This window comes from Microtus pennsylvanicus, chromosome 6 (assembly GCF_037038515.1).
Source record: "Microtus pennsylvanicus isolate mMicPen1 chromosome 6, mMicPen1.hap1, whole genome shotgun sequence".
In the NCBI taxonomy this organism is placed as follows: Eukaryota; Metazoa; Chordata; class Mammalia; order Rodentia; family Cricetidae; genus Microtus; species Microtus pennsylvanicus.
Window position 1 is genome coordinate 47,662,387 of NC_134584.1, and position 22,565 is coordinate 47,684,951.

The 22,565-nt window shown below is 44.5% G+C and overlaps 1 protein-coding gene across 5 annotated transcripts in view; it reads left to right on the forward strand.

Moving 5' to 3' along the window:
- Mast4 (microtubule associated serine/threonine kinase family member 4) overlaps window positions 1-22,565 on the forward strand; it is a 582,086-nt gene that overhangs the window by 223,471 nt on the left and 336,050 nt on the right. Inside the window, exon 1 of one of the 5 annotated variants that reach the window (XM_075976169.1) lies at window positions 9,121-9,207. The exons of the other annotated variants lie outside the window; for them this stretch is intronic. Within the exon in view, the coding sequence (XP_075832284.1) occupies window positions 9,169-9,207 (39 nt within the window). The 5' untranslated portion in view covers window positions 9,121-9,168. Of the gene's footprint in view, window positions 1-9,120; window positions 9,208-22,565 lie in introns of those variants that run through there. 5 annotated transcript variants of the gene reach the window in all.

A 22,565-nucleotide genomic window follows, 5' to 3' on the forward strand; every position in this document is an offset into this window, starting at 1 on the left:
TCCACAACATCACAGCTTTTAAAACAGTTTGGAAAGCTACACACGTGTCTGTTTTCCGGAAGCTAAAAAGAGTGAGACCACTCATCGGGGTCTCCGGCAGAGCCGAGGATGAAGTGGACAGTACCACTCCACGGGGTATTTTCCATAGCGATGTGTTTATAGCGTAGAGCCACCAACAGTGAAAGCCAGAGCCGACTTAGCTGTGCTCTGCTCACTTAGGATTTAAGCACTGTGTTTCCTCGCTCTTCCCCCTAACAAGTGTGTCCTTGGGTGGTCTTACTGTGACTTCTTCTTTTGTGCATATCCTGTCTGGTCACCTAAGGCTGGCTTCTTCCCCTCAGCGCCGGTGTGTGGCTTTGCATATATTTGGTTTTCCATTTGTTTGTTTGACTGCTGAAGAGTTTTACAGGGCAGCTTTTGCCCTTGAGTGGCTTTTGTTACTCTAGTGGGTGGAAGGGAAAAGTGGAGGGGGATAAGGGCATTTTTGGGGGGCCCATTGGCTGCGCAGACCCTGGTCATGGCTATAGAACCTGGACTTTCCTGTTAACTGCTCCTTTTTACTATTTTCATGACCTTGGGCTCTTCTTGGAGCCTCTTTGTCTCACTTTCCACATTGGTAAATTGAACCGGTTTCTTCCCTTTCCAGTGGCTCGCGGGAAGCCAATGAGGATTGATGAGGTAGCATCCGGAGCCCATTTTGTGTTTCTTCAAAGAGTTCATTTAGGTGATGCTGGAAGACAGAGCTAATGCCGCGGAGAAGTGGGGCACACAGCGCTCATTGTGCAATGTGTTAGAGTCCCGAAGGGGACTTCTCGTCCAGCCTCAAACTGGTTGGCAGGTGGCAACCCTTTTCCTGCTGGTATCTGAATTGGATGACATATTAGTGCAGGTTGAAAGTTAGTTCAAGAAAATGTGAGCTATAGTGGAATGGGAAGGAAGATCCAGGGGGGAGCTTCTAAACTTTTGTATTCTTGCCTGAAAAGAAAAGCCTAGATTGAATGTGTGTGTATCTCTCTCTCTCTCTCTCTCTCTCTCTCTCTCTCTCTCTCTCTCTCTCTCTCTCTGTGTGTGTGTGTGTGTGTGTGTATATGTGTGTGTGTGCGTGTATGCATGGATGAAATATATGTGTGAGCACTATGTGGATGGATGTCAGAGAACAACTTTATTGGATTGCTTCTCTCTTCCTACTTTTATGGTGGATGCCAGATATTTGATTCAGGTTTGCAGGTGTGTGCCACTGAACCAGCTTGCCTACCCACTAGGCTTTTAAATTCCAAGGTAAAAACAAACAAACAAACAACTTTCCATTTTTTTCCATAGATTTTTTTCACACTTTGTGTTAGATACTTTCATAGAAGTTCATCTAGGTTACATTTCATTTAACTTAAAATTTAGTATCTTGTCACCATAGGCTCAGAAAGAAAAAGTGGTCCGGGGCTAGAGATGGAGTTTAGTGGTTGGGTGCTCTTCCAGAGGATCCAGTTTCAGTTCCCAGCACCTATATATCTGGTGGCTCAAATGGCGTATAACTGCAGATCCGGAGGATTTGGTGCGTCTGACCTCTGCAGGTACCAGCACTTGTACACATATCCATACATACCTAGACATACATATATATAATAAGTTGAATGTATATAGCCTGACAGTGCTTTCATGCACTTGTACATATATCCATACACACATAGACATACATACATATATATAATAAGTTGAATGTATATAGCCTGACAGTGCTTTCATGTACTTGTACCCATATCCATACACACATAGACATACATACATATATATAAGTTGAATGTATATAGCCTGACAGTGCTTTCATGCACTTGTACACATATCCATCCATACACAGACACACACACACATACATGTAAAAGGTTGAACGTACATAAGCTGATAGTGCTTTTATAATCTCTGAATCAACAAATCTACTATGATAGGTATACTGTTCAGAAGTTTAAAAACAACGCAGCCTTTAAATTTTGTCTCTAGATCTGTCTTATTCATGGTGGTCCTTTTAGGAATATCTGTTTTATCAGGTTTCTAAAATACTTAGCTGATTCAGGCACCCTTCGAATCGGTCTCGTATCAGCATAGGAGTGTCTGAAGTGTGTGTGGTTGGGAAGTGTTTCACAGCGTCACTACCTGTCACTTCACACACCCATTCCCATTATGTATTGAAACGAAACACGGAGTTTTGATAGTGCCAGTTCATTGTCCCACTGTTAGCTGTGCATCACTTAGAGATGTAGGGACGTAATTGAAAAAATGTACCGGTGCTCTTTCCAATTGTCAGATCTTCATAAATGTCATATGAAAAAAAATGAAGTTGTATTACCCGGTTTTATTAGAAATGCTACATTTTGTTGGATCCGTGTGTTCGCAAAGTAGAGAATATTTTCCTGCTGTGATTGATGTCAGGGCATTTATGAGGATAGTCTGCTATATTTCATATGTATATGAGGGTGTCATTGTTAAAATGTTCAAAAGAAAATTATGTATGTGATTTATATTTTATTATTTCCTCCTAGGATATAATTTTTTCAATCCCATGATTCCTATCATGTTGTCAGTAGTGATTTGATGGCTAATATGCCAGAAATAATTAGATAAAAAATGGTGATGCAGACGTCAAGACAATGCAGCTTTCTTGTGAAATGCCTTAAGGGAAATCATGCATGTTTCATAGCAGGAATCACAGGTTGCATATGTTGAAGCGGTCTTTAGATTGTAGGTGGGGTGGAAAGGGAACTCAATGCTAGAAGCATGGACTGTAGCATATTTCATGGACGTATGCTTGCTACTGACCCCACCTGCAATTGGAATTAAATGATACGTATTTTGGAAAACACGAGTCTGGGAGTTTTGTCAGTGAGAAGGTGTTAGGTCCTCACATTCTGTTTGAGTGAGGAAGATTATGTCTGACTCTAGAAGACTAGAAGGCATCCTGCCCTTTGTTTGAGTCTTCTTGATGGGCTTCAAATTGTTTTGGGGAGCAGATTTGTATGGTATGCTTGGTGTGTGTGTGTGTGTGTGTGTGTGTGTGTTAAACAAATCCATTCTTACCTTAGAGGTTAGAATTATCCCATTTCAAATGACTATTCTCAAATGTAAGAGAGAATCAGTTGTGGCCACAGTGCTTGTCCCTGAGTGGAATCTGCTGGAACTTGAGATGGAGTGGATCCATTTCTAGGGCGCTGTTCACTTCTGAGCATGAATGACACAGTTACTACCTGGTTCATTTGTGTGTTCTTTTGATAAGTGGCCAATACTCTCGGGGGATCAACCCTGGTAACATTCATATCGTCAAAACTCAGTATGCATTCTGGGCAGTATTAGGGTGAATGTCCAACTCCTCTAAGAGTGTGGTCTGCTCTCATCAGAGACAGCATCAGAGTGCGCCTTAAGGCATGCACGTTCCGGCTCCCGGGTGTTGGCTGTACTCCACCTTCCCACGGGTGAGAGTGAATCCATGGCCACGTGCTAATGGGATGTTTTGGCCCTCTCCTCATCCCCTAGTGGATTCGTGAGCAGAATCAAAGAATGGAGGCCAGGACAGTGGCCCCAGAAGCCTCGAGAAGCAGATGCTCTATGCAGTGATCATGTATGGAAGGCAGAAGACCAGCTCGAATCCTTCTTGTGTACCGCCTGGGAAGGCCGAGACTTCCCAGACAGGGCTGGACTGGGTTTCCCCCCAGGACACAGGTGCTAGTTTCCGTATTTCCCATCAGCTCACTCCTCCTCCCTTTCCTCTTGCCCAAAACCGTGGTACCCTGACACCCGGGAAAGGGAGGCTCCAGGGAGTTAGTATTTGCTGCACAGCCTGTAGGCTTGTTCATGGCAGAGCCTGGATAGTGCTGGCTGGCTTCTGGAAAACAAAGTAACCTCACAACTGGGATTTCCCCTCTTCTTCCCAGAACCGCTCAGAGGAGAGCAGCCCTGCTCTGAGTCATATGCTGAAAAGGAAAGGGAGATTTAAGGAGCATTCTCCTGGTGGTAAATTCAAAAAAAAGTTACCGAACTAGGAAATAAAGAGCTGCCAGTACTGTCCCACCCCCGGGACATATGCTGTGCCTGGCACAGCAACTGAGGGAATGCCCTTGGCGTTGTGTAGATAGTGTGGTTGTAACTAAGTGCTGGCTGTGTTTAGAGGTATGTAATTGAGATGTCGGAGACCCAAGGGTTGCTCAGACTGAGAGGAGACGCAGAGGCATTCCCCACTAGCTTGTCTCTCCATGTTCTCTTCCTCTGTGAGTATCACTTTCCTTATCTGTAGTGTGTGGGGGCGGGAGTGGGTTTGCCTGGTTTGTAGGGCTGTTGTGGGGATTCACTGAAGTGACTGGTTGACACATAGTAGCTGATCAATAAATGTCAACCAGTGTGACTTATAAGTTAAGAGATGGAAATACAGAAATTAAGAAGGAATTAAAGTACGAGCACAGAAATACGCATTGGAACAAAGCTCTTGAAAGAAGTTCATGGCCATGCTTTTTTTTTTTTTTTTTTTTTTTTGAGACAGGGTTTCTCTGTAGCTTTGGTGCCTGTCCTGGAACTAGCTCTTGTAGACCAGGCTGGGTTCGATCTCACAGAGATCCATCTGCCTCTGCCTCTTGAGTGCTGGGATTAAAGGCGTGCGCCACCACTGCCCAGCTCATGGCCGTGTTCTTACTGCCATTCAAGGTTCTTTCTCACTTTCAGATTAACACAGGGACATTGTTACCACAGTAGATCTTTGTATGCCTTTCTCATGAATGATCTTCTCCTTTGTGTTCCATATTCCCCATAACTTTTTAATTAAAAAGACAGCAAACACATTCATTGGCTAGCAGTGGTGATTTTATGAATGGTTTACTGGTTTAATGGGGGAATGTATCCATTGGCAACGTTGACTTCCCTGGCAAATGAACAGATAAGACATGGAAGCCTCATCTCTCTTCTCAGTAACTGACAGGATATGATGCTTGGGATATTTTTGGTTCTCTGTACCCCTAGTTGAGAAGTAGCTGTCACCACACACTTATTCATGAACCCATCTAGGATGCTAGAAAGCTAAAAGCATTCTGCAGGCTCTGAGGGATAAGGTGGGAGTGGGGGGGGCAGCCAACACACTGGCAGGCACTCCTCTGCCTTCGTGATCCTGGCTCAAGTAGCAAGTAGGAGGGAGAAACAGCCTTCTTTGGGGAGGGGGGTGAGACTCTCGCCCTACCCGATGCCAGGCCTCTAGGTATACACATGTTCAAAGGCCAAGGCTTAGTTTGCGTAGAGCAGTAGATGGAGCCAGTGGAGTGGAGCCCAGAGGGTAGGTCTGGAAACCTCCCACACCTTTGTTTTATAAAAACAAACATGCATTCTCACAAACTCAGTGAGCATTCAACTGCCAGAGGATGGATCCAATCAAAGGTAACCTTGACTCAGGGTAACCACCGTAGATCTCCTGCAGACAGGTTTCCAAAGGTGCCATAAACAGACACCTCACCGGAGCAGACCTGAATCCTTAGGCCACACTGTGACGGTGGCTACAAATCTCCATTGCCCTCTTTGTGAAAAGCATCCAAACGCCCCTTTTCCTGATTGGAATTCTGAATTGTTTTTGTCCTTTGGGAGATACTGAGCTGCAATAACTATTGGAGTGTAATATTTACCTTTGTGGTAGGGACCATGGATTTTGAGTATCTCATGAGGTAAACGAGGCCAGTAGTTGATGGGTTTGTGCTGTATTCATATAAAAACTTCTAAATCAAATATTACAAAGCCCCTTGATTTAGACTCAATGCATGACAAAGCCCACTGGGTTTCCTTATTTGAACACCAGGGTAAAGGTGGAGTGTGCGGACGAAAGTACTTTGTGAACTGACTCCCGGCATTGTGAACGCATTCTGGGGAGGTATAAAATCACAGGAAAAAATGAGTTTATTAATGGAAATTAGTCTGGATCCCAATTATTACCTGTGAATAGTGTCATCACTTGAGGTTTTTATTGCATTTTAACACATGGCTTACCTTGATGAGAAAATATATAGCAAAGGGTAAATGTAGCAATTCCCCTTTACTGTTCCCTCTGCTGAGCCATTATTGCCTGATGTGATTTTTCAGCAGCCTTTCATTTTTGTCCCAGATGTTTTTGCCTCTGGCTTGTTTTTGTTTTTTTAAAATGTACGCCTATCACTTCTCAAAGTGATACATTTTGACAGGTAATCGATATTTTTTTCATACTAGATTTGATGGCTATAATCTTCATCTTAGATTTAGTTAAGGGTAGAATGCTAACCTAGATTTTTATCTCAGAATATCGCTTTGTTAAGAGACAAACTCTGCGTCCTCAGCTACAGTCCTATTAGCCCCGTGCGTCAGGCGGCTCTGCCGTCAAGGTCTGCCGTCAAGGTGCCTGCTGCCCGGGCTCTGCTTATCAGGGACACACATCAGCAGGCATCCTGACAGTGTGTCCCCAGCGTGTCCCCGGAACATTTTCTTTCCCGTAGTACTTCCCACCAGCTTCCAGCACTGGTCCCAGAAAAGACACTGTGACCCCCCCCTGCCCCACCTGCTCCGCTGGGAAAATGTGGTCTTTATTCCAAGAACAAAAATGTTTTCCATGTTCTTCTTTTTAGTGGGAGCTTTGGTCCCTCCACCAAAGACTTTACTTTTTCTAGAGGCACTGGCAGGCTGAAGATCATATTCTTTAAAGCAAAGTATGGATAGATAGATAGATAGATAGATAGATAGATAGATAGATAGATAGATAGATAGATAGATAGATAGATAGATAGATATTATATATATTATTGGGGAAAGGGGATCTTTGAGGAGGCTCAGTGGGTCAAGATAATTGCCTCCAAGCCTGTGGCAGTGAGTTCAGTCCCTGGATCCAACAGGCAGAAGGAGAGACGCCCTCCCTCAGAAGTCCTCTGCCCTCCATGTTTGCACCATGGTGAGCACAAACAAACGCATTAGTTTGTTAAGTGAAAGAACCATGATTGACTTTTGCTTTTGAGAGTTGAGCTTTTTGGTTTAAAGAAAAAAGGCGTTTCTCCCCTAAAACCAGTATGCCTTCCTTCTTGGTCTGTGGGCAGAGAGCAAGGACTTTGAAAGGCATAGACACCAGCTACCCCGCTGCCCAGGCTCTGTCCAAGAGGGCTCTTGTAATTCAGGGAGATTTTGGTGCTTCTCCCAGGACTACTTGAAAATGAAGGGGACACTGGTGCTGCTCCTGTGGTCATCATTGAAAAGGTCTCTTCGTCTTCACTTTCCAGGAAGAGTTCAAAGTGCTGGGGGTAGCGGTGGTGAGAACAGGAGCCCTTTCCCTGGTCACCTCCACAAGCCTGTTTTGCTGTCTTTAACTTGGGCTCTCTTTCTGTAAAGAAAGAAAGAGCAGACTATTTTTATACCTTTGATTTTAAACATGAATTTACAGCTTTAAATGAATCTTTTTCGAACTGCGGCTTATGCTCACGTTTATTGGTGTGATTTGATTTGTGTGATGGCTGGTTTTGTCGCCCCCCCCCCACCTTCTTGTAGAGGTGGCATCATTTCTCTACATATAAGCCAGGGCTAAAAACTCCGAGGCTTTCTACCTCAAGTGGTAGCAAATGAACACATCTAAGTGGCAGATGCTCTGACCCTTGTGTGCTGAGCCTCTGCTAAGGGACATTTGACTGGACTTCTCTTGTATGTCTGCGGATGTATGCAAGGACTGGCGATGTAAAACACAATCAATTTTGCTCAGTGCTTAGATTCCTAAATCCCAGAGCTATTTTTAATGACATAATCTAATCAATTGATAGCAAGGCTACTGGCGTGCTGACAGAAAAGGAGCGCCCGTGAGGCGGGGGGGTCTGTATGAGGCTACCAGACCTTTCTTCTCTTCCTACACCTAGAGATCTCTAGATCTCTGGATTGGCTAGAAATGCAAGAATTGCTGATATCTTAAATAATTTTATGGCAGCTCTCCCATGGTTTTCTAGGGGACAACTCTGTCAATGGACAGAGGGACTGAGGAGGTGGATCTCAGACATACCACTGAGTGCCTGTCTCCCAGAGGACCAAACAATTCCCTCAATTTAAATATCTTTAGAGTAGACACAGGAGGAATAATTTATTATAAATTGATGGCATCGTATATTGTTACTCCTGTGCCATGCCAGTAATGAAAACCTAATATTCATCTCGTCGTTGCTCTGAATTGCAATAAGCTGAGGCTGAGGGGAGTAAACAAGCTGAAACAAACTGTGAAATTGCATATGACGGAAATACCTCCCCACACCCCCCAGCAGCTATAAGACTGTGAGAAGGTTAATACCCCGGCTAATGACAGGCTTTAGATTGCCTTCCTCCCTTTTCCTTGTTGGTCAGGTATCATCAGAACTAAGTTCTGGGTGGGGGCAGGGGGAATTAAAACCTGTTCTCTGTGTGTCTTAGGGTCGGGATCTGGCCGGCCGGAGAGATGTTTATGTAAAGGAATGGAGTTCCGGTGGGGTGGGGGATGCTCCTTAGAGTCGGGCTGGGGAGCAGCCGCGCCCTGAGCTCTCGGGTTTGGATCCAGGCAGCGGCTTAGATTTTCTGCTACATTTTATTTTCTTTGATAGTGGTGGAAAAGACAAGCGCCAGGTGTGGTGGTGCCGCTGGACTGACCAGCTGTGCTGCCCTGTTTTTTTTTGCTTGTTTGTCGGTTGCTTGGCTTTTTTCTTTCTTCTTCTTCTTCTTTTTTTTTTTTCTTCTTCACCGGTCCCAATCAGCGGCTGCTCTGACAGAGGTGTGTGTCAGCGTTGATTTACTTAGCCACTTTGACCTCAGAAAGCGCTTGACCCAAAGCCGCTTTGAAAGCCATTTACCTGCTTTAAAGCCTGGAATACCACCAGTCAGCGTTTGGAGGAACAAAACAGGGATCCCACGATTACCAGTCTGATAGCGAGAGAGCCTCCTCTGCCTGCTGGAGAAATACATTAGGTGTCTGTCGGAGCCCACTTGCTGCGCTCTCCCGGCGAACTGCGAGCATCCGTGGTCTCCGAAGTTGGTGGAGAGAATAACTAAGCGGGGACCAGCTGACTTCAGGCTCCAATCAGCTAGAGCGTGATGTAAGTGTTTAGCAGCTGCAAGGCTGTGAATTAGCGTGGCCAAGTAGTACAGCATGGCCAGACTGTGGCGACAGGCTCAGAGAAAGCAGAGAGGGAGATGGATGAGTCCAGCATTCTGAGACGGAGAGGGCTCCAGGTAGGCGAACCTTCCGTTCTTGAACACGCAGCCTTGTCAGTGGCCAGCCATGGAGGATTTCAAAGTTCCTCTGTCGTGTCGTTCCTTTGCTGGGCATGGCTATGTGCTCAGTTCTTACTATCTACTTGGCACCGAGGTCTGCTGGGGCTCTAGTCACAGGGCTGACACTTGGCGGGGTTCAGTGAGGGAGGGTCTTTTGTCAGAGACAATAGGCAGGACGTTTAGTTCAACACTTTGGTATGGTTGTTCAGAAATAGTTCCATCTTGGCTGGTGGTGACAGCTGATATCAGCTCTGGGGTTTTATCAAGTGTCAGAGAAGTCTGTGGCAGAAGCAACTCTGTCTAGTTCTGGGAACACGGGACTCAGTTTGGCACCAGGGTCACCTCCTCCTGGAGGCATCTGTATGGCTGCTGGGCTGGTTTCTGCAGCTGTTAAGCGGCTACCTGTCCGTGGAATGAAAGTTTTTACTGGCAACTGGGTCAAAGTTGCCTGTAATTCAGAGGCCAGGAAAGGAGCGTGTCTCCTGGCCGGCTTTTCCGTGTCCAAGATTGGCTAAATTACTCTGCCTCTTAATGTACAAGTTTATGCCAAGTGAAAACTTAGCAAATATAAAAACTTGACAAAAAAAAAAGTCTGCTTGGCAGTTGTTGGGTTTAAGGAAGCCACAGCTGAAATGTGGTCAAAATTAGTAGTTTACCTCCCGATGGCTCTTTGCTGTATAAAAGTGATTTTTTTTTTCCTTTAGGGAAGACTCTTAACAGTCATTAAACTCTTATTCATGATTTTTGAAATTAAGACAATATGCCTCTCTTAGGGTCCAGACTAGGGGGCACGTCTAGAAAGGCTTTCTGGGTGACCTTTGAAGTCACTGGGTCCTGCCAGTTGCTAATACTTGACATTCTGTATGTTGAGTTAACATTATAGTGTTGTGGGCAAGCCAAAAGATTATTTGTGGGTAAACAAAAGAGGGATTGAAAACATTGGGGGCTCAATGCCGTCTATTGTTCCGGACCTAAGTAAACAGATGACCTCCTCGGAGAGTCCTGTGGTCATTGTTTGTGCGTGTACAGTGTGGTTAGTCACTGCTGTGGACTTCCTTTTCTTTGTTTCATCCTCTCCATAAAGTTGTGGTAAGGCGCAGCTGTTTGTCTGTCTTCCTGCCCTCTCCAGAGTCACTGGTTAAATATGGAAAAGGCTCTTTGTTAAAACAGTGATAGGCTGTTGAACTTCCAGGAGTGCCCCTCATTATTAATTGATAGCAATTTATCAGTGTTTTCTTTCCTGCAGTTCACTTTAGATGGTTCTAAGATACATGTCTGAGAAGAAATTTTTTGTAGTTTTTTTTTTTTTTTCATTCTGTAATGTTGGATTTTAACAGCATCCTAAGATGCTGGAAGCTGGGGTGCTCTGCAGGGCTGTGGGTCCCACTGACTTTCAGTGTTAGGAACAGAGGAGTCCTTTTTGGAAGTTAAATCATCAGAGCTGTGTCTTTCTAAAGCCAGGTATAACAAAACAGGGGAACTTTCTAATCTAGACTTTGGTTGTCATAAGCCTGCCCCTGGGTCCCTGATGTCCTCTAGTGTATCCTGGCTCCCAAGTGTCTACTTTGTATTGTGAGTGAGAAGCAGAGTCTTCTCGTTATGAGAAATAGCATAGAAGTGTCTGAAAGTTCTTCTGTTCCAACTGGCCACCCACTTAAACAAAGCCTGCTTGCCTCATTCGCCTCGCCTCGTGTGTGTATATATATATATGTGGGCAATTGGTGTTTTTCAAAGCAGTAGTACACAGTGAACAGAGCGGCTGTTGGAAGAAATTCCAGTGTGGGGAAGGAACACAATAAGCAAGTCCACATTTGCATTACAACAGACGCTATTGGAGAACTTGTAAGAGCAACGCCACCTAGTGGGGTTAACATTCAGTAGAGCTATGTGGGGCATTCAGGGTGCTGGTGAGAGACACCTGAGTGAGCTGAGCCAAGAGCAAGTGTTCATGTCTTTACTTCGCCTCTGACTGACCCTCTGTGTACCTCCTGAGAGAGCTGTCTCTCCTGTGGGCTCTACTTACCTTTCTGTAATATGGCATACTATAACACACAACTCTTGAGTGTTTTTTTTAAAATAAAGATGTGGGTATATTTGAGGTTTTAAAGTTAAAGGCCACCTAATACAATAAATATCAGGTATTATATTATCTTTAAGTTAGAGCAATTATCAGGAAGCTAGTAAACATTGATTAGAGAGATCATGGTGATTATAAATATGTAGGTTTTATGTAGTATGGAGAATAAGACTTTATGCATTGGATAAATGAACAGTGCGTGGAGCCAGCCAGCTCTTTAAATAACTTAAAGCTTAGTGTCAGAAATCTGAAGTACACACTATTCTAATTTCCTAAAGTCTAATTTTACAATAATGCAATATGTGTTCGGAGCAGAATCCTTCAGTGTGCTTGAAACTTATTTTAAGAGCTTGGTACCTCTAGCTCTTCAGAACAGGCGTGCTGGTAACGTCTCTCAAATTCTGAGTTTGAGAAAATAACTTCTCAAGAGTGTGGCTGTCTCCTCGGTGGCAGCCACACCGAGTTGCTCATCTTCCCCTCTTGTGTGGGAACTGTTAGTGTCCACTGCCCCTGGTAGTACTTGTGCCCCTGCTTCTGAAATGAGAGTGTGAGGAGAGGTCCCAATGGCTTCCACTAGTAGATTCTGGAAACTTCTCAGACAGCATCTCAAAACAGGGGGAAAGTAACAGATGGATGGACTTGGTCAGACCTTGGACTTGGGGCAATTTGAATTTCTAGACAGGTCCAATTCGTCAAAGATAACTGGCTCCTTTCAGGCCTAATATCCCTCATCTGTGGGTCATATTTTTTAACTGTCAGGGAAATTAATTGTTACAGTGATTTCCGTTGTACGTTTTTCTTTTACTTGTTTTAATGAGAATATCCGGAATTACCTCCACGTGATGGGCTCCAAGGCTGGAGAAGAATGAGTCCCCAGCGTCGTTGAGGCAGTTGCAGGTGTCTGAGAGGGATGGGGTCTCTGAGGAAGGCTTTCCCACAGTTCCCTCCCTGCAATCTTGCTGAGCTGAGCCGGGCTAGGCATGGTCTTCTCTTGCTCTTCTTCCCTCCACTAAATAAATGTTCCATTGAAAGTCTACGTCCAAGGCAGCAGGTACCATGTGGATGTGGAAACAGGTCCTCCTCCGCTGGTTCGTGATGCAGGAAAGATACCCAGATGCTCATATTTCAGACTCCTAGTGAGTCTGCTTGAGCTTTCTTTGATTCTCTACCTGTACCTGCAGCACACCCTTTGGTGAAAAAGCAAAAAAGAGCTCATCTGTCTCCTGTGTCTTAGTTGTCTCTGATGTTTGCCTGGAATTCAAGTTTAGAAAGCAGGGAAGCAGACAGATCTATCTGTTTGTACTGGGTATCAGCTCAACCTCTATTTTGTGCTTGAATGGAGGTCGTTCCGGTCATAGCGTCTCAGTGACCCTTCCGTGCCAATTTAAATGTAATTAAAGGTGTGTTTACACCTTACCTGAAATTCAACAGCACTCTCATTATGGGGGAGTACCATTCTGCTCCTCCTCATTTGAAGACCCTGGGTGGCTATTTGGAGTCATCTAGTTAGAAGAGCATAGTAGACACACTCAAGGTAACATGAATGCCTTATTGGGACCACATACTTTTCTTCTCTAGCAATCCTATAAAAGCCTATAGGTTTCATTGGGACCAGAAGAATCATAAATGAATTTTTGCTATGAATGGCACCTACTTTTTTTTAGACAGATACGAAGCACATATGAGTGGTATTTCTTATACATGGGAGCAGTTCCCTTTCTGCTGGGATTGGAGACAGATGTGATTCTATAGCTTTCTGACCCACAGTGGGTGATGCTGATGTATCCTTGAAAAAAATTAGCTTCTTCTCTAAGAACCATTCATCTTAGTAATAAAAAATGTTATTGATGTCAAAATAGATAAGTTTGTAGCCGGGCCTGGTAGTATATGCCTTTAATGCCAGTATTCAGGGCAGAGACAGGTGGATCTCTGAGTTTGAGGTCAGACTGCTCTGTAGAGCAAGTTTTGGAACAGCAGGGCTACACAGAGAAACCGTGTCTTGGAAAATCAATCAATCAATCCAATCATTAATCAATTTGCATACTAGATCCTGGTTTGTATAGGTAAGGACCTAGCACATTATCATCTTGGTAGTTCTGTGAATGATAAAGTAATTCTCTGTGTTACCTTGGTTCTCAGGTTTTATTTCTCCTTCGCTTGCATCTTCTTACCAAGCCGTGTTGATCTCTGTGAATGTATGTAGAGTCTAGGGCCAGCTTTCTTCACATCTGGATTGCCAAAATGTCTGCTATCCTCAGAGTTCAGGGCCCTATCCTTTCCAGCCTCCTTCTCAGCCCTCTTCCCGAAGTCCCTACCACACCTCTCTTCTACTCTCAGATAGCTTAAGAGTGAATGTGCCTTCTTCAGTGTGTCTCTGTCTTCTTTTCTAGTGTTATCTCTTGCCTGCCAAGACTCTGTTCCATTGCCTTTCTCTCCTCCTTTCCCATCATGCTTTAGGATATCTAATGCACATGCATCCTATCTTTCTATAATTAGTTCCCCTCCCTCCCCTCCCCTCTCCTTTTTCCTCCTCCTCCCCTCTCCTTTCTCCTCCTCCTCCCCTCTCTTCTCCTCTCTCCTCCTCCTCCTTCTCTCTCTCTTTCTGATACAGGGTCTCTTTCTTCATAACCTAGGCTGTTCTGAAACTCACTATGTGAACCAGGTTGTCCTGGCCTCTGTCCCCTGAGTGACAGGATCAATGGTATGCAAAATCGTTCTTAATCCACCTTTCTTTATTTTACCCAAATACTTCCTGCTTATTATAGACAAAGGAAATTCACATGCTTTCTTAGAATTTTTTTATAATTACTGCATTCCGTTCTAATGTTTGCAGTATCTCATTGTTTTATTTGCATACATAATCCTATATCATATTTAAATTATTATATGTTTAAATTATTACATTACTTAACTATTTCATTTATGCTAAAACTGTAGACTTATTGAGGGTTAAAAACTTTAGAACCCAAAACCACAGAGAAACCCTGTCTCGAAAAAACAAAAAAACAAAAAACAAAAAAACCAAAAAAAACCTTTATAACCAGGTTTGTGTTGAGTGATATGGAATATTTCCTCACCCAGGGTGTGGAATCTTAGCATTTGCATCTGCAGAGCATAGGTGAACACTTGCAGTGGGGGATGGCCAATCTCTTGGCACAGTGTTAGCACACGGGACCTTCCCTGTTAACTTTAGCTCTCTTCCGTATTATCACAAAGTCTTGTAGAGTGCAATTTTAAGTCAATAAGGGTGTCTTCCATGTCCAGGCGATAGACTCATGGCATGCATAGATGAGTTTGAGAGATTTAGGGAAGCCGTGCGGGAAGCATGAGAAAAGCTAAGGTGATCGTGCAGGAACCAGAAACAACAAGGGGCAACTTGATTTCCTGAACCAAAGGGAACAGTGGGTAACAGAACCCAGAGGTGAAGAAGACAGAGTCAACCATGTGATGACTCAGATGCTCCGGTCTTACTCCCCCTGGCCCTTTGCAGAGGACCCTGAGAATAAAGCATGGTCAGAAGCAGAGGGACTCGGGGGCCCAGCGCTGTGGGAAGGGACGAGCCCAGGAGAACTCTGCTGATTCTTCTGCCAGATCGCCCTCCAGCAGGTCCCAGCGCAGGATCTCCAGCACTGACCTTTTTTGTTGGCTGCTCACAGAGGTCTTTTTGCAGAATGACTGCCCAACACTTAAGTCCTTTTTATTGAGAGCTGATGAAGAAAAGGACTGAGATTGTCTCTTATGTTCTGTAACCCTTCCTCCCATCCATTGTGCTGGGCATTGTCCCTAAATTAGGACCATATGATGAATTGACCCATGAGCGGGCTGTCGTCCCTCCCTAGGTGAACCAGTGAGCATCTTTTCATCCAGATGAGAGCCCCGTGACCACCAGCCCATCTTCACATTTGTGTGCTAGCTGCTCAGAACTGACTGCATGTGTAGCAGACAGAACTTTATTCTTCTGCTCTTGCTTGCTTCCTTGAAGCGTCATGTGGTTTTATTTATTCTACCTTTTAAAAATCGAAAAGAAAACCTCAGAGTAGAGAGGTCCTAAAACTGTGACGGTGTTGAACTCAAAACAATGACATTAGTTAAAAGAATGGGAGAAGACTAAAGGAGCTAATAGACAAACTGATCAATAAACTATAAAAATTGAGAATTACATGAACTTCGAAGGATCGATATGCATGAAGCAGCCAATCATTTTATTGCTGGCACTAGAATCTAACAAAAGCAAATAGGCTGTTTGGATTTACTAGAAACATATTTCAAATAAATTATGAAACACAAGTAGGAATTACTACCATTTCTTAGAATTACATTTTTTTTGCATTGACCGTTAGCAGGGAGATTGGCAGATGGCATGAGGTACAAACTGTTATTAAAACCATGTTGTTGAAATGCGTTTGGTGACATGGGGAAAGCTGACAGTGCATCAAGTGTTTAAGAGAGCCGATTATCAGCCGTGTGAACCATGTAAGCTTCTTTCAAATGTGTACCACCCACACATGCGAACACATACATGCTTATGAGGCAGGAGTATGTGTGTATATGCTCACTCGAGTGTGCATGCGTGTGGGTGAGTGTGGATGGCAGGGCCTGCCTACTGGGACAGGAGACGAGCCTGTGTGTGCTTTGGAGTGTTTAAAGTCATCACTTCTACCACTTGCTAACGGTGTGGTCTCAGCAGCACACTTATTTGCAGAGTTCTTAAAGATGGATCACAATCAGCTATTGGCAGAGTGAAAACCACCCGTCCGTCGTAACTAACCTCTAACATGTATTTTGTTTTCCTTCACCATAGTCATCCAAATAAGAAGAAAATGCATTAACAGATGAACTCTCTCGTGTCTGGGTGGTGTGAGAAATCTGTATTTGTTTTCATTCCCTTTATAGTAAACATATGATGCATTTCATTATGATACAAATACAAATACAAAAGACTATTTTTATTTCTTCATTGTTTAAGAGAAACTTTGGTCATCCCCATTGCTGTCGTTGAGTTTGCCTATGCTCTGGACTTGGTGCACAGGGATTGGGTGCTGTCAAGCAGGGATGTTGAGATGCTCTGTTACTGGGGGCTTAGGATCCCTGTCACCCTCAAGCCACACAGTTCTGTATCCGGCCTCCTTCCTTCCAGCGATGTGGGATGTGTTTCCTTAATGGACACATAGGGGAAGGATGTGTAAACTCTCTGTATTGTTTCTTGAGTTCCCAGATAAGCTCGGTGACAAACCATTGAGTCACCCACTCGGGGGCATGCTTATTGCAGTGGGAGTGGCTAGAGGCAGCCTAGCTCATTACCCCAGTGTGCAGGTGCACTTGTACATTTTTACAGTCGTTGCCACGTGCTCTATGGTGTGCATCAGAAAACCACCTCAGGGCGCAGGGCGCCAATTGCCTTGTTCCTGGATGCATGCTCCAAATGCCAGAGATAACAAATGCTCCCAATTTTGAATGGACCCCCTTCTCATGGATACTCCTCACCAGCACACCTATTTTAGTTCTTATATTTATTATTTTACATGGGTTGCGACTGTGTCTGCTTTTCCTGCATGCGGCGAATAACAGCCCCTATCCTTTGCCTTCCATTCCAGAGACGTTTAACAACAAAATGCCAGCAGTGATGATGATGATGATAGTTCTGTTGAGCAGGTCTCTTTCAGAGACCCGTGCTTTGTCTTCCGTATATACTTTGTGTTTTTTCCTGTAGACTCTAGCAGAGCAAAGAGAATGTAATGAAGAACTGACATAGGAGGAATTTACAGATTAGTGGGGATGGCCGCAATTTCCAACCAGCGTGACTTCCGGCTCACGGCAGTCATGACTAAGGTGGTCGAATCCCTCTGTCACATAGTGGAAGCCAGGTAAGTATCGAGTAGGCCAAAAGAGCACCGTAGGCAGGATGCACACAGAGTGTGTGCAAGGCATGGCTGGTAGGTAGGCACACCCTGTACAGGGGGCTTCAGACAGTGTGCTGAAGAAGCGAAGAACCAAGTTCTGGTAACAGTGTCACAGTGAGGGATTAGACTTGAAATTAGGAGGCCGTTGCAGGATTTTGAGGAGAGCACAGAGATAGATATCTTAGCAGCTATAAGCTATTTATGGAAAATGCTTGCAAGAGCCCAGTACTAGAAACAGGGTCAACAGCGGTCAGATTGGAAGTGCAGAGGTGAGCGGCACTGCCGGACTGAGGTGCTAGCAGAGGAAATACAAAAGAAAAAAAAGGCAATTTGGGGTGATGTCAACAGGATGCAGTGACCTGTCACTGGGCAGGAAAGAATGGGTGGGTGACTCGCAGGCTTTAGGGGTTCATGAGCAGAGACAAATAAAAACAAGAAGTAGAAGCAACTTGGATGTTGAGAAGACGCATGGCACCTGTGGGAGCCATGTGGCGGCAGCATGCAGGGACCTGTTGCCTTTGTCATTGTGGTCTTCTTGAGAGAGAGGTCTAGAGGAGGGACTGATGTCATCAGCCCTAATAAACAACTGACCTGGACCACAAGTAAAGAGGGAATACAGATTCTCCCAGATGAGCAGATTTACATTAGAGTGGTTTTGAGAATTATACCACGATGAGCATCTTAGTGCTTATTTTGCAGGAATGGTTAAAAATTCACGTGCACAGAGTAGCTTAATGCTTTTAGTGGCACACCTTGAAACTAATGTATCCGGCTTTGAAGGTGTGTATCTCTCTTTCTTTTTCTTTCTTTCTTTTTGAAAATTGTTCCCAACTTGGACAACTTGCCTACGAGTCTCATTCCAATACACTTTTGAAAAGCAGATGAAGTATCTCGGGTGAGAGCGAGGCTGTAATGGAAAAAGCAATTCGGCCTTAAATGAAGATGATGAGGCTGGTGCCATACTGCTTGAAACAGTGCGGGAATTTAAAACCTAAGTGAGATTATATCAAATTCTGCTGAAACTTTTGTTCCATTTGAATGGAATGTCTGTAATTGAAGATAAAGGGTTCAACTTAGAAAGGCATGTGATGAAAGGGGCCATTTTTATCAGTTTTCTGACACTCTTTCCAATTTCTTTCTGCACCTGTGAATGTGTACACAAAGCCATTAAGTCATATTGATAATAAAAATACTGAGCTTTTTTTTTTTTTTGAGACGCTAATGCATGAGAACACTGGCTTGATTTTGTTAGCAGTCCTTCCTGCATGCATTTCCTTGTCCAGAGCATGCAAATCCTTAGGGAAGCTGTGGGCACTCACATGTAGATTAGGTCCCAAGTTCAGAATGATTGTTGGAAGCACTAGGAGACTTTGAAAAACTTGATGCTCCAGGTGGAGAGTTGGCTCAGTGTTCAAGAGAACTTACTCTTCTTGAACAGAACCCCAGCTTGGTTCCCAGCACCAACACTGGGTGGCTTACAACCACCTGTAACTTCAGCTCCAGGAGATCTGGCGCCCTCTTCTGACCACCACAAGCACTTGCATTCATGTGCACAAACCCACACACCAGACTCACAGAAACACAAAATTAAAAATAAAATATTTTTAAAAAGAAATAGGCTTTGATCTATTTCATTTGGCGATTTTTATAATATTTTTTTAATGATGAGAATAATTTATGTTATATTCTCCCAGTTTAAGATTACTGTGAACATAAATCGAATAGTACTGTTGATGACAGTATTTACCAGTAGTACTATTGATACTATATACCAATAGTATGATTAATTACAGTATTTGCAAGTTTTTTTGTTTCTCTGTTTGAGACAGTATTTGCAGTTTTCCATTAAAGCTTTTTTTCCTTATATTAATGGTGAAACTCACTGATTCATTTCCCATTATGTATAGTAACCGAACTATGAAGCATTGATGTAAGAGGAGTCAAATTTGATGACGTGCAGTAATCATATTTCCTCTAATAGAGCTCTAGATCCATTCCCTTCATGCGGCCTTGTGGTCAGCACAGGTCCCTTTTCCTGGCTTGACGCTCAGCTCAGCTCTGTTACTTCCAGTCATCTGTCTGTCACATGCTTGTCTGTGCAGCTTCACGGGGTTGTCTCCGGGGACCTCTCCTGAGGGGAACATGGCCAGAGCATCCGCTGCCCATTGATAGTCTGGCGTCAAAACCAGCAGACTCACATTCTCCTTGCGGACCTGAAGACCTACATGCTGACTTTCGCCGTCTGGTATTGGGTGTATGACAACAGGAGAGACTCATACAAGGACAGGCTTCTGTGTGGCTGAGTGCAGAGGCTGCAGGGTCTCCCAAGCTCGTTGACCTGCTGTGTGTTGGCTCTCTTCCCTTAGGCACGGTGCTCTTTTAAAGCTTTGCTTTTGTTATCAGCAAGATATGATTCCTAACTCAGGGCAGTGTTGTAGAGAGAAACATGACGTGTGCATGTAAATTACCGTGGCCGATGTCAAGGAGACGGGGAGGACGCACTGCGTTCTTGCATGGTGGCTGTGGCTACTATTGTGCGTGCGGGCCTCCATGTCTGCTTCCAGAAGGTTCTGCCACATGTGACTCTGGAGCACTGCTTTCATTTGTTGGAGGTTCTGTTTTCTCTGCTGTTTTTAAACAGTGACATTTACTTGGCAGGATTCCTATGAGGACTTAAAGCAGGCAACTTTCCCTGCTGGTCCTTGGGACTGCTGGAGCAGAAGGATGGCTGAGGGCCTTTAGCGGTGCAGTCATCTCTCACAGGAGGCTGAGGAGTCCAGGATCACAGTGCCTGCAGATTTTGTGTCTGGTGTCTCTTTCTAGCTATCTGGCTGAGTGCTTAGAGAAAACATACTGGGTCTTTCATTTTAGTAAAAGCCCTGGTCTCATCCTGAACTCCTCACCCCATGATCTAACCCAACCTTAATTACTGTCAAAGACCCACCCGGAAATATCACATGGGGTTAAGGTTTTCAACATGTGAATGTCTGGGTTGAGGAGGGGAATGCATCCATTAAGACCTCAGCACTAACCATGGTGTGAGCACTGCAGGTTTGCCATGTTTACTGTCCACACATTCTCTCGTTTCATATGTAGTCTCATTTCTTGAAAGTCTTCTTTTTTTTAGTTCCAAGGTTTTTGCTTGGAACCTTACTCCTCATCCTTTGGGCTTTGCAGGATCTAACAACCCTGTTTTTCTTAAAAGTAAATAAGAAAGCCTGAGGAAGGGAAGAATAGGCTGCCCTTGGAAGGGGCTCTGCACTGAGAAGGTTATTCAAATACCTAGCCTGGTGCTATCTGGGCTTTCAAAAGGTTAGTGCTTTGGAATAAGGGAAGGCAGGAAGAATGGGGGTGGGGCGGGGTTGGGAAGTGAGGAGGGACTTGGCGTGGCTCATGCTGTACATCAAAGCCTCATTTCAGGCTTGCAGGATTCGTATTAGGATCCCCTCAACCTCCCCACATGCCACAGGGCGACTTGGGTAGGGCTGAGGGGGGAGTCCCAAGGTACTCCGGTATACAGCATGCCTGCGTTAACCTGCTGTACATACTGTAGATGGCATTGAAACTGGTTTAGTTTGAAATAGACTAAGATGAACAAGCTTACCTTTCTACCAGAAGACTGGCCCTCAGTCCTCTTACTTTAATGTTTTCCCATTTTTGTATGTGTTGCTGTTTCTTCCTTGTCTGTGGCTTGTGTGTGTGTGTGTGTGTGCGTGTGTGTGTCCATTTCCTGGCCATAGCAGCTGCGCCTGCGCTTTGTGCCGCCACTCTGGACTGTTTTATTGAGAACCGTGTCCTCGGCACACTTGCTTCGAGATGACTTTGGTGCTCATCTGTGTGACCGGAGTCTGAGCTCCTGAATATCAACTCCACTCAGCCACTTTCTCCAGTAACTAATTGGCTGATCTGGGTTGGAGGCGAGACGCGAGCCTATACATTTGGCCAGTTTCACAGAGCTTACCTTGAAGCTATTGAAATGCAAATCCAGGCTATGCTTCGAGACTCTGAGAAATCAGACGTTTGGTTCTTTGTTTTCTTCTGAAAAATAAGCATTCAAAATTCATGCACATTCTTTATTCATGTGCTTTACAGTTAAATTCTGCTTGTGTGTCTCGATGAATCCTATTACTATTATTTAAAATTTCATGAATGAAGCTTTGCATCTCTCACACTACACTAGCCAAGGCCAGCTTAACCAGTCAGAATACCTGGAAATCTAGGGTTTAACTGCACTCTTATGTGTGTCTGCGTGTGTGCATTTATATACCCACCCAGATCTGTGTGTAAGCAGTGCTATTGTTAAATCCCCTCCCTGTGAAATGGGTAGAAAATCAAAGCAACTTTGTGCTGTTTTGCCCTTTTGTACATGACGCTTAAAAGGCTTTTGTGAGATGGAGCCTTGATGTCAAAGCTTCTTTTCTGTGGATGAGAGTTGTTACATTAGTGGTCCTGAAAGGGAGTATTCTTTCCTGCACTGTCTGCTCACCTGTGTTATCGAGCCTATGACTTCATTTGTCAAGTTCTTTGGGGAGAATATTGTATGTCAGTAACATAACTCCCCTATCATTTGATCTGCTCTGCGATCACCCCCACCCCCAAACTGTCACTGTCTCCCCCTGCCCCAGCTAGTTTCCCTAAGCTGTGGCCACTTCATTCACTCACAAGAAGAGAGAGTGGTTTTCTTACCTGATCCTAGACTACTCAGCCCTGGTTTGGTAGAAGGAACACAGGCTTAAGTGGAATTCTTTGTTAAGTCTTGTCTCCCTGGGGAGGACTGTTTGCAGTCCTTTGAATTAAGCATTCTGTCAGTCAGTGAGAGCCATGTCAAAAAGGACTTGATCAGCTCTTTTCGTACCCTGAAGGTTCTGTCATTTCTGGGAAGGGCTGATGGCTCAGAGAAAATAGCAAATGTTCATGGGGATGTGGATCAACATGTGCCAGTGCCCTGCTCTGTAGCACCAGGGGTTTATAGAAATTGCCTGGATTGGACTCTCTTACTGACTTATGCGTGACCTCTGTTCGCATCCACCCCCCTTCGGTTTGTTGAAATAGAAGCTGGGTGACCAGCAGCAGCCACACTGAGCAGAGGCTGCATAGCATCATTTCCTGCCTCCCCACTAGGAGGGCGTCCTTCTTTATGTTAGTCCTTCCTGTCATTGTTAGACACTTTCCTCAGGTTGTTCTGAACTGGAAGCTGGTGTGAAGTCTGGCATTCATCCCTAACAGCTGGTCTCAGCCAGTCCGGACTGTGTGTGTTAATGGAACCCTCATGTTCCGTGAGGGTCATGGATGGTTGGCTTCTGGCGTATGCAGATCTCACATCCACACTGGGCTCCATC